The sequence below is a fragment of the Heterodontus francisci genome, chromosome 16 (genome assembly GCF_036365525.1).
Source record: "Heterodontus francisci isolate sHetFra1 chromosome 16, sHetFra1.hap1, whole genome shotgun sequence".
Classification (NCBI taxonomy): Eukaryota; Metazoa; Chordata; class Chondrichthyes; order Heterodontiformes; family Heterodontidae; genus Heterodontus; species Heterodontus francisci.
The window spans coordinates 94,319,143-94,333,501 of NC_090386.1; the positions used below are offsets into that span (position 1 = coordinate 94,319,143).

Genomic DNA, 14,359 nt, shown 5'->3' on the forward strand with positions numbered 1-14,359 from the left:
GCAGCTGCCAGGATTAAAGATGGCACTGCTCAATTTATCACAGGAAATGCTTATGGCTGGTAAGTTCCAGCAAATTAGCCTTACATTAAGTTGAATGGAAGCCCAGTAATATACTAGTATGTAGTATTGGATACTAACTGTAATCCTCAGATCCATTTAATATTCCAGCAATCCTATTAAATACAAAAGGAATTTTATGATTGAATTTCCATGTTCTGATACTTTTGGCAGATAGTGAATTTCCACCCTGATCGATGGAGAAGAAATTTGGGCAGCGTATAAAATGTGCTTCCAATTCGTTATCCACATTTCATATGACTGACCAGGACCGATTTCACCACAAGTGAAGCTCGCTCCAGACCTCGCTGCTCCCCCCACACCCCTGGCTGATTCTTCCCCACTCCTTGCTTCGTGCCACTCCACTCTCTGGCTGCTCGCCCCCCACAGATGTAGGCCGCGTTGCTTCCCTCCTCCTGGCCACTTGCTCCCACATTTGATCTTTCTCCATGCGCCGCCATAAGAAGCGAGGCGGGCCACAAGGGGTGACGGGGCGATGTAGGAGCAAGTGGCTGAGAGGAGGGAAGTGGCACGGCCTAGAGCTGGGGGTGGGGAAGCAGGGAGCAAGCGGCCAGAAAGCGGGGTGGTACAAAGCGAGGAGCGGGGAACAATTGGTCAGGGGTGTGGGGGGGAGAGCAGCGAAGTCTGGTGCGAGCAGCTGAGTGGGGGGGGGGGGGGGGTGGGGGAGAAAGTGTCGAGTGAGTAGCGGCAATCACTACCAGCCTCAAAGGAGCTGGATACCCGATGACGCCTAATCACGCATGCACGAAGACCAGGCGCATGCACAAAGACCAACCATGTGCGGATACACAATGACATTGGCACTACAAGATGACGTTATCCACGCATGCGCCACTAAGTCCTGGCAAGACATAGGCTGCGCATGTGCGCAGCTTGGAGTGCTCTGACTACACTGGCGGGCCACTGCATTGTCGGGAGTCACTTTGTTTATACAAACACTACTACCTGTAATAAAGCAATAACTAACCCAAGCAAGTATTAAGCTTTTCAAAGACAAAGAGGAGTTAAACTAACCAATAGTATCAACTGGCTGTAAGGCAAAGCCCTCCTCTTCATTGAGCAACAGAGTTGTTTGCTCACATAGAGTATTTTCTGCTTGAAGTAAAGAATCAGGAACATCTGAGTCACCTATTAAAATAATGAAATGTAAAAATAAATCAAAAGCACCTTAACATTCCCTTTATTTTCTTTAGGTGTTCCCTAGGAAGCAGAGCCACAGTGCACTTAATCATGATTCTAGTAGCTGCATGCAAATCATAGATTTAGGGTAAGAGGTAGGTTTAGAATCATAGAACATTTAAGGCACAGAAAGAGGCCACTTGGCCCATCAGTTCTGTGCCAGCCAAAAAACAATCCACCTATTCTAATCCCACCTTCCAACATTTGGTCCGTAGCCATGCAGGTTACGGCACTTGAGGCGCATAGCTAGACTCCTTTTAAATGAGTTGAGGGTTTCTGCCTCAACTACCCTTTCAGGCAGTGAGTTCCAGACCCCCACCATCCTCTGGGTGAAAACGTTTTTTCTCATCTCCCCTCTAATTTAGAGAGGATTCAAGGGGAAATCTTTTCACCCAGAGGGTGGTGTGGATCTGGAAATCACTGCCTGAAAGGGAGGCAGAGGCAGAAATGCTCATAACATTTAAAAATACTTGAATATGCACTTGAAGTGCCATAACCTACACGGCTATGGACCAAGAGCAGGAAAGTGGGATTAGGCTAGATGGCTGCTTGTTGGCTAGTGCGGACACGATGGCTGAAAGGCCTCTTTCCATGCTGTAAATTTCTACGATTGCACCCGAGCTCAGAAGTTGTTCATGAGCATTATACTGATGTACTGTCTGGGCTCCATAGGGTCTTTAGGCTCCAAATGGCTAACTTTGCACTTTCCTTTTTAGGTCAACTAATGGCATCCCAGTGGAATATCTTACAATGCAGACATCATAACCTTTATGCCTCAGGCAATAGTCAAGTGCTGTAATGCCCATTACAGTGACTGGCACATGGAGTAGCTTGACTGGAGGTATACAGCTCGTCATACAACTCACCTACTGTCATCTTCACGAGTCACAGTATACAAAAACAGAATTTCTCAAACAAATCCAGGTTAGCGCATCTCAGCTCGAGATTAAGATAGGTGCTACTTGTTCATGGCTGCTGCAGTGCCATCTACCAGGCAACCATCCTTTTCCCTTCCTCTTTCCATCCAAATAAGATGAGTATAACAAGTCTCATACAGAAAACCAGTGACAGCATAATTTACACCAAGTAAACATGTTCACACAGACATCAAAGAAGTGGATTAAAATAAACAAGTTAACCAAAATAATAGTGGTGACACAAGAACATAAGCACTGGTAATTTTCTGATAAGTTGCCCACTTGGTCCAAAGCACCAAATGTGACTCGCAGGGTTTCACCCACTAACTCAAAAATACAGTTTACAGGTGTGGCATTTAGATTAAAGGAAACAGCAGGCTCGTAATTTAAATCTACCATTTCACACAAGATAAATTAACATGATTTTTGTTAGGTAAGGGTATTAAAGGATATGAAACCAAAGAAGGTAAATGGAGTTGAGGTACAGATCAGCCATGATCTAACTGAATGCCAGATAGACTTGACGGGCTGAATGGCCTCCTGTTTCTTTGTTCCTTTTACCTTTGGATCAAACATGCCAAAGTCACTTGCCTATGGAAAGATTTCATTGATGGTACAGTTGAACTGCTTAGCTTTGTAAGGCTAAAGAGAAATAACATGGAGCATACTAATTCACAACATGACTTTTCACTTCATGAGCTATAAAGGTCCATACCGGTCATATCAGTTGGTGTCTTTTTATTGGGTAGATCTTTAGTAATGCTACCCTTAGCATCTGCAAAATCCACAAAAGCATTTTCAGCTTCACCACTGAGAAGCTCCTCTAAAAATAAAATGAAAGCACCTTTAGCCTTTACAGAAAGGATTACGTTTGTAAGTCATTTAACCTCATATCTATTGGCAGCAAGTTAATTTATTTCTATGGCACTACTTCCTGAACTATGGCTCTGTAATTATACCACATCTGTTGATTAGACAAAGCATTATGTGCAGAGGAGAGAAACCTGATTGACAAAGGGATAATAAAACTCGATTGCTGTTATAAAGATGCAAGATTTATTGTAGTTTACCTAGGGATACCAACTTCAGCCACATCCAAACCAAATAAGGGACAGGTCTGCTGTGGGGCAGGAAGCAGGATCAAAGCTCAAGTTCTCAGATTTGTTTACCTGATGAAAATTTATCAAAACATTTTAATAATCTATTTTTCTCTATCCTGCCAATTTGCTCCCCTTCTCTTTCCTCGCTAGGGTATGCCGACATCAACCTTCGGCTAACTTGCCCAAGTGATCATTGTCTTTGTGCAAGCCCAAACACTGTATATTTGGCAGGGGGTAAATAACAACAGCTAGGGAGTCCTATCAGATTGGGTGTGAAGTTTTGCTGCTGCAGCACAGGGAAGTCAGCCTCCATGTTGTCTACAAAAAAGGGCTAAATTTATGGGGTCTGTGCAATCCATCTGTCCGTGAGGGACTGGACAGATTCAAGCCTCTCCCTGACCCTCCTCTCAGGCTACAGCAACGCTCAATGCCAAGGACTAACTTTGCAAAGACATAAACAGCAGGAAATACTTTGGAAGACATATTTCCCTAACTTACTAGTAACTACATACCCGTCCATCTATAGGTGGGTGTATTATACACTGCTGGGGCAATGCAGTGGGAAACTTGGCAGGGGTGGGTGTGGGCGGAGACACAGAAGATAGCATACCCAAGCAAATTTCTGTTCCCACCTGAAAAATAGGGAGAGAGGAAATCCCAGCATATATTGTACCTTTAACACTGTAATCGACTGTTGCTAAGGCATTGAATACTTCTGCAGTTTCTGATTCAAGAAAAAAATGTTTACTGATAAATTTGGGGGGGAGGAGTGGGGGTGTGCAGCAGCAAGCTTGGTATGAGACACTAAATAATTCGAATGATCTACTACTGGTGAAACCACAGAATGTATCAGGTGATTTGGTCATCAGAAGGCCAAAAATGGGACCAAAGTCCACTCCTATTGGTTTAGTCATATGCCAAAGTCGAAGTTCAAGCTTTGCTACCCCATATCTTAAAAGTGAATGGCTTACTATTAAGATCTGTGAGTATAACATTGGAAATCTAAATACATTTACTTTTTGGTTGTTTCACTGTGTAGGTTTCTGACCCACTTATTCATGATAATTATGGTTCTGCACCTTACAGTGAGCAATAGAAAGAACTAAATGTGACAAACGATTAATGGGTAGGCCAACAAATTACAAACAGGCAAAACGTTTTTAGACTATAAATTTACAGTACAACCTGCAGTTCAATGCTCCTTTTATCAGCCACATTGCGTGCTTGCCATACAAATGTTCACAACTCAACTACAATACACACAATTGGTTTTGTGCATAAATGATTTCCCAACATCTGTCCCAATACTTACAACAGGCTACACTACAGTTGTATAGCCAATCACAGTACAAATAAACCTACCACATAATAGACTGCATTAATATAACATCTAATCTGAAAGGCTAATTTTTCCTATGCTACACAAATGTTGCAAATTTCAGAAAAGAAATCGGGCAAGGTACAGAATGAGCTGTTGGTTCACTTTCACTCAGTTTTCGCAAGATGATAAAAGTTAAAGTTACTCCAGTAGAGGTGACAGTAGGTCACTATTACATTCCTTCAAGAAACAAAATCAAAAAGAGGACAATTACAGATCAGGAAGTGGCTGAAGGGAACAAAACATTTTAAAATTGGAAGAAATTAATAGAGTTATGCTTTAAAAAGTATATGAAACATACCTAACATATAAGCTGCTCCTTCATCTCCAAATCCATCATTCTGAAAGCTATTTTTATCACCATTTAATGCAAGTGTTTTTTTCACAGCATTAGTGAAATTATTTTCTGGTGTTTGAGGAAGTATCGATTCACCAGTGCTCATCAGATTTTCATCCAAGATACCACTATTACTTAACACTCCGTAATCATCACCTGGCAAGGACAGTAATTACTTGTAAATTTTAAAAAAACACAAACAACATGGTAAAGTCATAGGCAATTCTGAGGAGAGTGTAGAAATTTTCCTCACTTGAAAAGTCCAAGTGAACTAACAGTAGGTTTAGCAGTGAAGATGAGTGTTCACACCTGGAGTACTGTGTGCATTTTTGGTCTCCTTACCTAAGGAAGGACATACTTGACCTAGAGGGAGTGCAATGAAGGTTCCCTAGACTGATTCCTGGGATAAGGGCATTGTCCTATAAGGAGAGATTGAGAGACAAGGCCTATGTTCCCTGAAGTTAAGAAGAATGAGAGGTGATCTAATTGAAACAAAACATTCTTAAGGGCCTTGACAGGGTAGACGTTGAGAAAATGTTTCTCCTGCTGGGGAATCTAGAACACGGGGTCACTATCTCAGAATAAGGGGTTGGCCATTTAGGACTGAGATAAGGAGAAATTTCTTCACTCAGAGGGTTGTGAATCTTTGGAATTCTCTACCCCAGAGCTGTGGATGGTCAGTGTTGAGCATATTCAAGACAGGTAGATAGATTTTTGAGTACTTAAGGAATCAAGGGATACATTAATAGTGGGGGAAGGCAGAGTTGAGGTAGATCAGCCATGATTTTGTTGAATGGAGGAACAGGCTTGAAGGGCCAAATGGCCTACTCCACTCCTATTTCTTGCTACAAAATACCTACCTTCCATGAAATGGATAAGAATGGCACAGCTCAACTTACCTTTGAAGTTAATTAACAGCAAGTTAATTACCTTCCTGGTTGGCTCTCGAGTCAGAAGGTTGTGGGTTCAAGTCCCACCCCACAAACCTGAGCAAATAATCTAGGCTGACACTTCATTGCAGTACTCAGGGAGTCCTGCAGGATCCAAAGGCACAGTCTTTCAGTAAGGCATTAAAACTAGATGGGATGGTCTCCTCAGTATCCAGGCCAGTATTTATTTCCCAACCATCATATAATGAGAAAAAACAAAAAAGACATATCTCCTTTTGGAGGTTTCAATGTCAGTAAATTATTGTTGTTCACATTATCTTTCCTGCAGACTCCAGTAAAGCACTAATGTATCAGTTATCTTCTAAAGAAGAACACAAATAGCATCACTAGATTATATGTAAGAAAGAGGGAGAGAGGGACCGCTGGGCTGCTTCTGTGGGATATTGGTAGTGCCTTTTGAAAAGAAATAGTGGCCTTTGCTAGCGTTCTCGTCACAGTCAAATCATCTGAGATGCTTCACAGAATTAAACTCTTCTGAACTTCAGCCACTATTGTGTATGCAAACACAGAGTAACCAAGTAAAGGTATAAAGGCAGGCTTGCAGATCCTTTCCAGGATGCCCTTAAGGTCTGCAAGTAAAGTGGAAGACCCAGTGGAATGACTCTTCACAAAACATTTTCTCCTGCTGCCTAGCAACAAAAGCTGGGCACTCAGCCATGTTGCCAACTTTTTGTTATGGCCGTACTAGAAATATGTGCCCTAGACTGGACTCCATAAAAGTTTTTGTTCTATCAACTCTACATATTAAAGGTTTTTTAAGCATTCATACAGTAATATCTACCATCCATCTTTGATCTTTGTGAATCATAGAAAGAGTAAGTAGTAATTTTGTAATTAAGATCTCAAAACAGCCATGCTGTTCTATCCAAGTAGCAATTCTGAAGTGTGTTAACTCTTCTGGCTGAAACCAATGCTACCATGGAAATAAGACATTTTAACTCACAGAGCTGGAGGATTCGCAGAAGAGCTAAATTCAGTCACCAGAAATATGCAGGTAGACTTTCATCTCACTGCCCAGGCAGTAATCTGCCACAGCAGATTGCCTGTGATTTATAGAACCTGTCCAATTATCAATCCACTGAAATTAATGAAATTAAAAAATAAGGCAGGTTCTATAGTGAGTGATCCACTCCACCAGATTAATGGCCAGGATATGAAGATGAAAAATCTATCTCATGGTGAAGGGAGATGAGTCTGATTAGATTTTTAACTCTATTTCATAAAATGGGTGACAAATGTTGTTCCCAGAAGAATACTTCCTGAGAATATGGAAAGCTACTATATCTACAACATGAAGGATTTCACACTGAAGTGAATGCTCTGACACTCTGACATCAATCAATCCCATAAGACTATGATGGTAACCAAGAGTCAAGTGACTGAGCAGAGACTTCATTCAGAGACAGCTGAGATACAAGAGTTTTCCAAAGCAGTGTCAATTCCAGTATCCACCACTTAATTTTGCAAAACATCTTGGTTGCCATTGTCATTTGAACAGCACCCGAAAGGGAATGAGGCCCCTCTTCCCTCAATGCTGAGATGTCCTTCAGACAGAAAGACCAAGTGAGGTCACAGTGGCGCAGTGGTTAGCACTGCAGCCTCACAGCTCCAGGGACCCGGGTTCGATTCTGGGAACTGCCTGTGCGGAGTTTGCAAGTTCTCCCTGTGACTGCGTGAGTTTTCGCCGGGTGCTCCGGTTTCCTCCCACAGCCAAAGACTTGCAGGTGATAGGTAAATTGGCTGTTGTAAATTGCCCCTCGTGTAGGTAGGTGGTAGAGAATATGGGATTACTGTAGGGTTAGTATAAATGGGTGGTTGTTGGTCGGCACAAACTCGGTGGGCTGAAGGGCCTGTTTCAGTGCTGTATCTCTAAATAAATAAATAAAACTGGAAAATACAGAGGAGAAAGATGTAAACCATCGATTCCTCCCCTCCTTTTTAACCAAATATTTTCGCAAAGTTTCAACATTTATGTTCTCCCACCCCAATGGGTTAGCATTTTTTTTTATCTGTTTCACTCTTCCCCTCACCGTACCACCCCCTCCTTCTGCAATGTAAAGTGCCTTGGGAGGTTTCCAACTATGAAAGCACAATACAAGTGTAAGCTGTCACTGCTGCAGTTGCATGATTTACAACTATTCTAGTCTAATGTTTACCTCTAATGTTTAGAAATAACTCCTTATTCTAAGGGCAGTCACATACTCACTATGTAATGTTTGGAGAAATTTCTAGGTATAACTGTAGATCATGGATTAATTAGTTAGGCAGTAACATTAAAGAGCTATATCTCTCCTCACCAAATCCATTATCCTGAAGAATACCACACATGTCTTCTCGAAGGGTGATTGCTTCAGCTGTGCTCTGGTTTAGTGTAAAGTGCTCAGCAACATCAATTGCACTAGAGACAAAGTCAAATTTAATTAAATGAATAGTAACTATGGTCTGCATGCTGAGAAACAAAGGTTACATTTAATTCTCCAGAAACTGCACGTAGTTTAAATGTGCAAGAGTTATTCACAAGAAACACTGATATATCCTACATTTATCTCATTTTATGTCTTAATACAGGTAGTTATGTTGTCGAACTATCCAAAGCTAACTTGAGTTTTATGTACATAAATCTCCCAATTTTTTTTATATTCAGCATAAATGCAGATAGCATGATGATTTAAGAAATAAATTGCTTAGAACTGTCTAATGCAGAGGTAACATGCAGGATGAAAATTGCAGCCTGAGGCAGTGGATTTGTACCTGTGATTCTCCAGACTTAATGAGCTCCAAATCTCAATCATTGAAGGGAAGCATCAAAATGATAGGAGTAAACAAACAGACTTCCCTTTAGCAATGTTCAAAATGCCTTTTGCATAAATACTCAGGTGTTTCACAGATAGTGCAATGCAGGTTGAGAGTTCCAGTCATGCCCAGGGTTGGACCATTTTTATGTATAACTAATAAAGCACATTTGCTTTGCCACCTTTGGAGTCTTGTGCGCAACTTGCTACTTTTCCAGCAGCACCACTTAACATCAGGGTGCTCTAATCAAAAGAGTTCAGAAACGCAGTTGGGTGAGAATAATTAGTCACCTGCAGCCCTTCATTAGCTTACATTACAGACCATGAGCTACTGGAGTCAATTAAATTTCCATTATTTAAAATACAGTATTCATAGCAAGACTACAGTCTAAAAAATCCTTTACTGTTATTTATTCTGATTATTACTTTCATAGATAAGTAACATAACCACTAATTTTATAAATCACAGGTGAATTTACTTTAGCATTGCTCGTGAGGCTAAGGAGAGGGGAATACCACCTCTAAAACGCATAATCTCTGTGAATTATGTTTAGAGATACAGCACTGAAACAGGCCCTTCGGCCCACCGAGTCTGTGCCGACCATCAACCACCCATTTATATACTAATCCTACACTAATTCCATATTCCTACCACATCCCCACCTATCCCTATCACCTACCTATACTAGGGACAATTTATAATGGCCAATTTACCTATCAACCCGCAAGTCTTTGGCATGTGGGAGGAAACCGGAGCACCCGGAGGAAACCCACGCAGACACAGGGAGAACTTGCAAACTCCACACAGGCAGTACCCAGAATTGAACCCGGGTCGCTGGAGCTGTGAGGCTGCGGTGCTAACTACTGCGCCACAGTGCCGCCCCCACTTATGTCACTTTAAGTGTATTTGTGAATGCTATGATATATTCATTTAAATATGGCAATTGAAAATGTTTAATCTAAAGCCATTACAATGCCCAGCACCAATCGTATTTGAATTGTTACTAGGTCAACATGAATGGAACTGGGGAGCATGGGAAGAAAAGCAGGTATCATTCTCATGTACAGCCTGAACCTGAATGATAAAATACAGTGAAATGTGCACCCCTTAATCATTATAATCTCATACTTACAACATGCTTAAAATGTTACAGAAAGCACATCATAGTACTGACAAAATATTATTACGTTTGGAAATTTCAGGATACATATTAGAAGAGGCAACGGTCTGGATTTTAACCGAGGTAATTTCGGCACGAGGCTGAGGGGTCGGGGCGAATCGGACCCAAAAAGTTGGGTTTCCTAAATGTCCTGCAGTTTTTAACTGCAGCACTTCTTTAAAGATTTTTCTGTTGGGTTCTTGCCCAGTCTGATTGACAAGGGGGAAGCTTTTCAGGCAGGAAGCCTGCTTAACAAGGCCAAAGCCTACAAGGGCAGCACAGTGGCGCAGTGGTTAGCACCGCAGCCTCACAGCTCTAGCGACCCGGGTTCAATTCTGGGTTCTCCCTGTGACTGCGTCGGTTTTCGCCGGGTGCTCCGGTTTCCTCCCACAGCCAAAGACTTGCAGGTGATAGGTAAATTGGCCATTATAAATTGCCCCTAGTGTAGGTAGGTGGTAGGGGAATTGTGGGGATGTGGTAGGAATATGGGGTTAATGTAGGATTAGTATAAATGGGTGGTTGTTGGTCGGCACAAACTCGTTGGGCCAAAGGGCCTGTTTCAGTGCTGTATCTCTAAAAAAAAAAAAGAGCAAGTAGGCATATTGGGTTAGTGAGAGACACATTGAGGGGAGTGGTCAGACAGTGATTGGTCATGGGGACGGAGGGAACAACAGACAGATCGCAGGGAGTTGGGGTGGGGAGGTGGAGCTTTGGGACACTGGGAAGCTTGTTGGGCCTGAAGGAAACACTCCTGCTCCTCCTGGCCCACAAACAGTGTGGTAAACCTTATGATGCAGCCCTTCTCACCTCCTTGCAGCTACCGCGTTTCCTGAGGCGTGGGGGCCACTCAGCCGAAATGAGTTAAAAAAGAATGACTTGAAAAATGAAGGCAACCTTATTACAATATTCAAATGACCAATCCACTTCCCATGACTGGATTGGTCTCTCATCCCACCTCCGTTAAAATCAAAAGTGGGTGGGTTTGAGGCAGGTTGGGTTCCTGTTTCAGATTTTTTTCATTTTAACCTCTGACACAATCCCAGCCCACACAGTTCAAGGATCTAAGTAAAGTAATGGTACTGGATGATTTATGCATATGGGTGTCAGATGAAAAATATAAAATATAGTGAAATGGCTGACAAAGCTGGGCATTGTGTCAACTTAAGAACTTCATATAACCAGCAAACAAGCAGGCAGACAGACCTTTCAGTGCCAGTCAGCCAGGAAAGTTCACCCAAGGAGTGGATTTGGCCACACAAGGAACGGTTTTGCAAAATAGTTTCAAAAGGGTGATTCCAGGGACATGAGTGGCTTCAACCACAAAGTGGTAAAAATATGATCGAGAATAAAATAGAAAGGGACAGGAATTACTTGTACATTGAAAAGCAGCACAGAGAACAGCAATGGATTTCTTCTCTTGCCTATACACATTTTCATTTTCCAAAGTGTGGGTGTTTGTAAACATGATTTAAATGGCAAAAGGAAAAAGGTAAACCTTGAATGTTTGCTTTTATTTAAAACACAAATGAAAACAACTTCTTAAAAAAACTTCTCTTTATCACTAACAAGCTAAACATCTTTAAGAGCACAAATTTCATTGGCGAAAAAAAATGAAACATTGAGCAGCATGCACACAGCACAAACAGGCACAGCTTCGTCCACCAGTGTATAAAGTTCAGGGACTCACTCCACATCAGGCAGTTGATTGGAAAAATCATGAAACTCCTCAGGCAGTGTTATGGCATTGTAGGTAGCTTCAAGGTTTTCCTCAGCAAGATCCACAATATCTGTAACATCAAACCAAATCAATTAGCACATTACAATGATTTAGAACATAAGGATTAATTTGAGTCATTTCTAGTTTAATTCCCTAAAGTTCCAAATAATGATGCAGGAAACTGCAGTAACAAAAGAAAAACAATGATTTGATTTCTGCCCTAGAGCTGTGACTGCGAATAGTAAATTGGAATTGCATTTAGTGAACCATTCTACTGTATCAGTTTATCATTCTGGGACTGTAGTTGCTCCAAGCTCATTCCCTGGCTGCAATTTCCTCCCATAGCTCAGGGGTATTGAAGTCACCTACAATGCTACTGTTGTTGGTAGCCTCAGGCAAGTGACCATTATTCATGTATGAGGCTTGACAGAGTACTTCACCATAGGAGGCATCATAGCTAAGTTTGAGTCTGTCCTTACTAAAGTTTCATATACTTGAGACTTTCGAACAGGGAAAACTAACTATTGATCAGGAGTGGGAACCCTGGCTGATTTTCCTCCTCTTAGCTCAGAAGTGCTGAAGTCAATTTTAATGCCCATGCTGCTGCCTAAATAATAGCTAATTCAACACAGATCAGCCATCAAACCAGAGATCTTTCTAGACTGAATGACTTTGCTAATCACTACATGAGCCTTAAGATAGAGCTTTCAATAATATTTTGAATAAATTATACATGGTATATTGGAAGAAGCTGGGAGGAGCAGCTGGTTTCGTGTTCAGAATGAAGTTGCCATTTTTTCTTATAATTAGAGGAAAATCAACCCTATTGTGTTACCTGTAGTATCACGGAGGGCCTTAATGTTTGCTATAGAAATATTTAGAAAAGCCTCTCACATTCTGTTTTATATTGCCTGCAATCTTAATCTCATTTTCTACTTTAACTTTTCTACCAGTTCATCAGTTTAACATCAACTGGGGAAATTCTATAGAGGACAGGATGGTAGAACATTTAGGGGATGCAGCTTGGGTTTACAAAACAGGAGCCATTTCAGACTAATTTTTTTAAAATAAACTATGGATGAGAAGGATGTAGATATGGAGTTGTGGTTTACTTGGACTCAGTAATTTTATTAAGAGCTTGAAATTTCTGGAGGTCCAGCCTGCTGGCTCAAGTGTCGTATCCTATAACCAAATCATCTGTATGGTCAGGCCAGGACACCCATGTCTGCTAGTGCTTGCCCTGAATTGCTCACGGAATGTCTTAACAGCAGCAAATTGTCCTGACAGTGCAGAAGAGGCCCCGAAGAAACATGTTCTTTTCAGTTCTTCTGCTCCTGTCAGAGTAAGCAGGGGCACACTGTGGAAGCTGAAAAGGGATTCGGTGTAAGAAAGGCTTATTTGACTTGAAAGGGTGGGTGGTTTTTGGAATAATTGAGCAAGGGAAGTTGTAGACAAGTAACTCCGATTTTTCAAAGTCCCAATGGGCAAGTATCTTGAAAAGAAACATATCATTGATTATAACTATTTATAGGGAAACAAGATGGACCTATGGTTCCTCTATCCTCTGACCTACCAGAAGATTTATACTTGAGGAAAGGACATTTTTCCCCTTTATCCTCTGCATTACTTCACTGTTGCTCAAACACAGATATTCAGCTTATCCTTGTGCATTCATTACCCAATACATATGGTTACTTTGCACTCCGAGTAATGTACTCCATGAAAGTATTCCATTCATCTTCCAGAGCAGCCTCATTCTTAGTTCAACTAGTTCTCTCCTTGTCCCCTTAAAATCTGCCTTCTTCTCTTTTCCAGCAAAAAACTAACCTCAAACTCAACTATGTTGTGCTCACTTTTTCAAAGGTCTTTCCTCATTTTAACTTCTTCTCATCATCTTCTGATTATTACAGAGCAGCAGGTCCAGAATTATCACTCCCCATATAGGGTTCTTAACCATGTAGCCGTTATAGTCCGGAAGCCAGCAGGTGAAGGATAGTACTGGAGCTAATCCTTACTCAGTCTTTCATTTATTTACAGAATGAAACATTACAAGCATACACCTCCAAATTCAACCACCCCACAGTTTCAAAAAGTGTCTCTTTATACAGGCTCAAGTGATAACCTGAATAAATCCCCACCACCTGCACACAATTAATATACAATTAACAGATTCCCTTTTTCTTTAAATAAAAATTAAGAGTTAATATGCATAACCAAAATTTCAAAACGAATCAAATAAAAAACAACTTCCATATTCTGTACAAAGCATTACATTACGAGACACCTCTCCTCTAGGACCCATAATTTCTTCGTACAAGCATTTCTTTTTGTAAATGAATCAGACAGTTGACAACTTGCACCCACCCATTTAATTTTAGAGATTTACTTTCTCTCCAGCATTTGTTTCAAGCTAGCAAGATCAAGCCATAAGCTTTTCTCACTCACACCATTCGTAGAGTGTACATTATCCCACAATGACTGATTATCTACATAACATTCAATGGATATACCATCTTCAGTATGCCCACGTATAGAATCTCACTTAAAATATTTGACAAATAGAGTTTCATATCCACTGCCTCCACAAGAGCCAGTGTTTCCTCAGCTAAAGTACTTTTAACAACCCTTTTTATTTTCTTGTCTTCCCAAGCTAAAGGACATTTCCCATTTTCACCCAACAGAAATATTATGAAACTAGCTGTATTCAAATATCCATCAAGAAGATTAGCATGTGAAACATTGCTAAAAATA

At 41.1% G+C, this 14,359-nt stretch overlaps 1 protein-coding gene across 1 annotated transcript in view; it reads right to left on the reverse strand.

The window, feature by feature from the left end:
- The window catches only part of LOC137378522 (double-strand-break repair protein rad21 homolog), an 84,836-nt gene that overhangs the window by 50,470 nt on the left and 20,007 nt on the right, over window positions 1-14,359 (reverse strand). The window contains exons 4-8 of the mRNA XM_068048868.1: window positions 11,579-11,678; window positions 8,237-8,337; window positions 4,954-5,145; window positions 2,890-2,997; window positions 1,093-1,206 (exon numbers count right to left, since the gene is read on the reverse strand). Of these exons, the coding sequence (XP_067904969.1) occupies window positions 1,093-1,206; window positions 2,890-2,997; window positions 4,954-5,145; window positions 8,237-8,337; window positions 11,579-11,678 (615 nt within the window). The remainder of the gene's footprint in view (window positions 1-1,092; window positions 1,207-2,889; window positions 2,998-4,953; window positions 5,146-8,236; window positions 8,338-11,578; window positions 11,679-14,359) is intronic.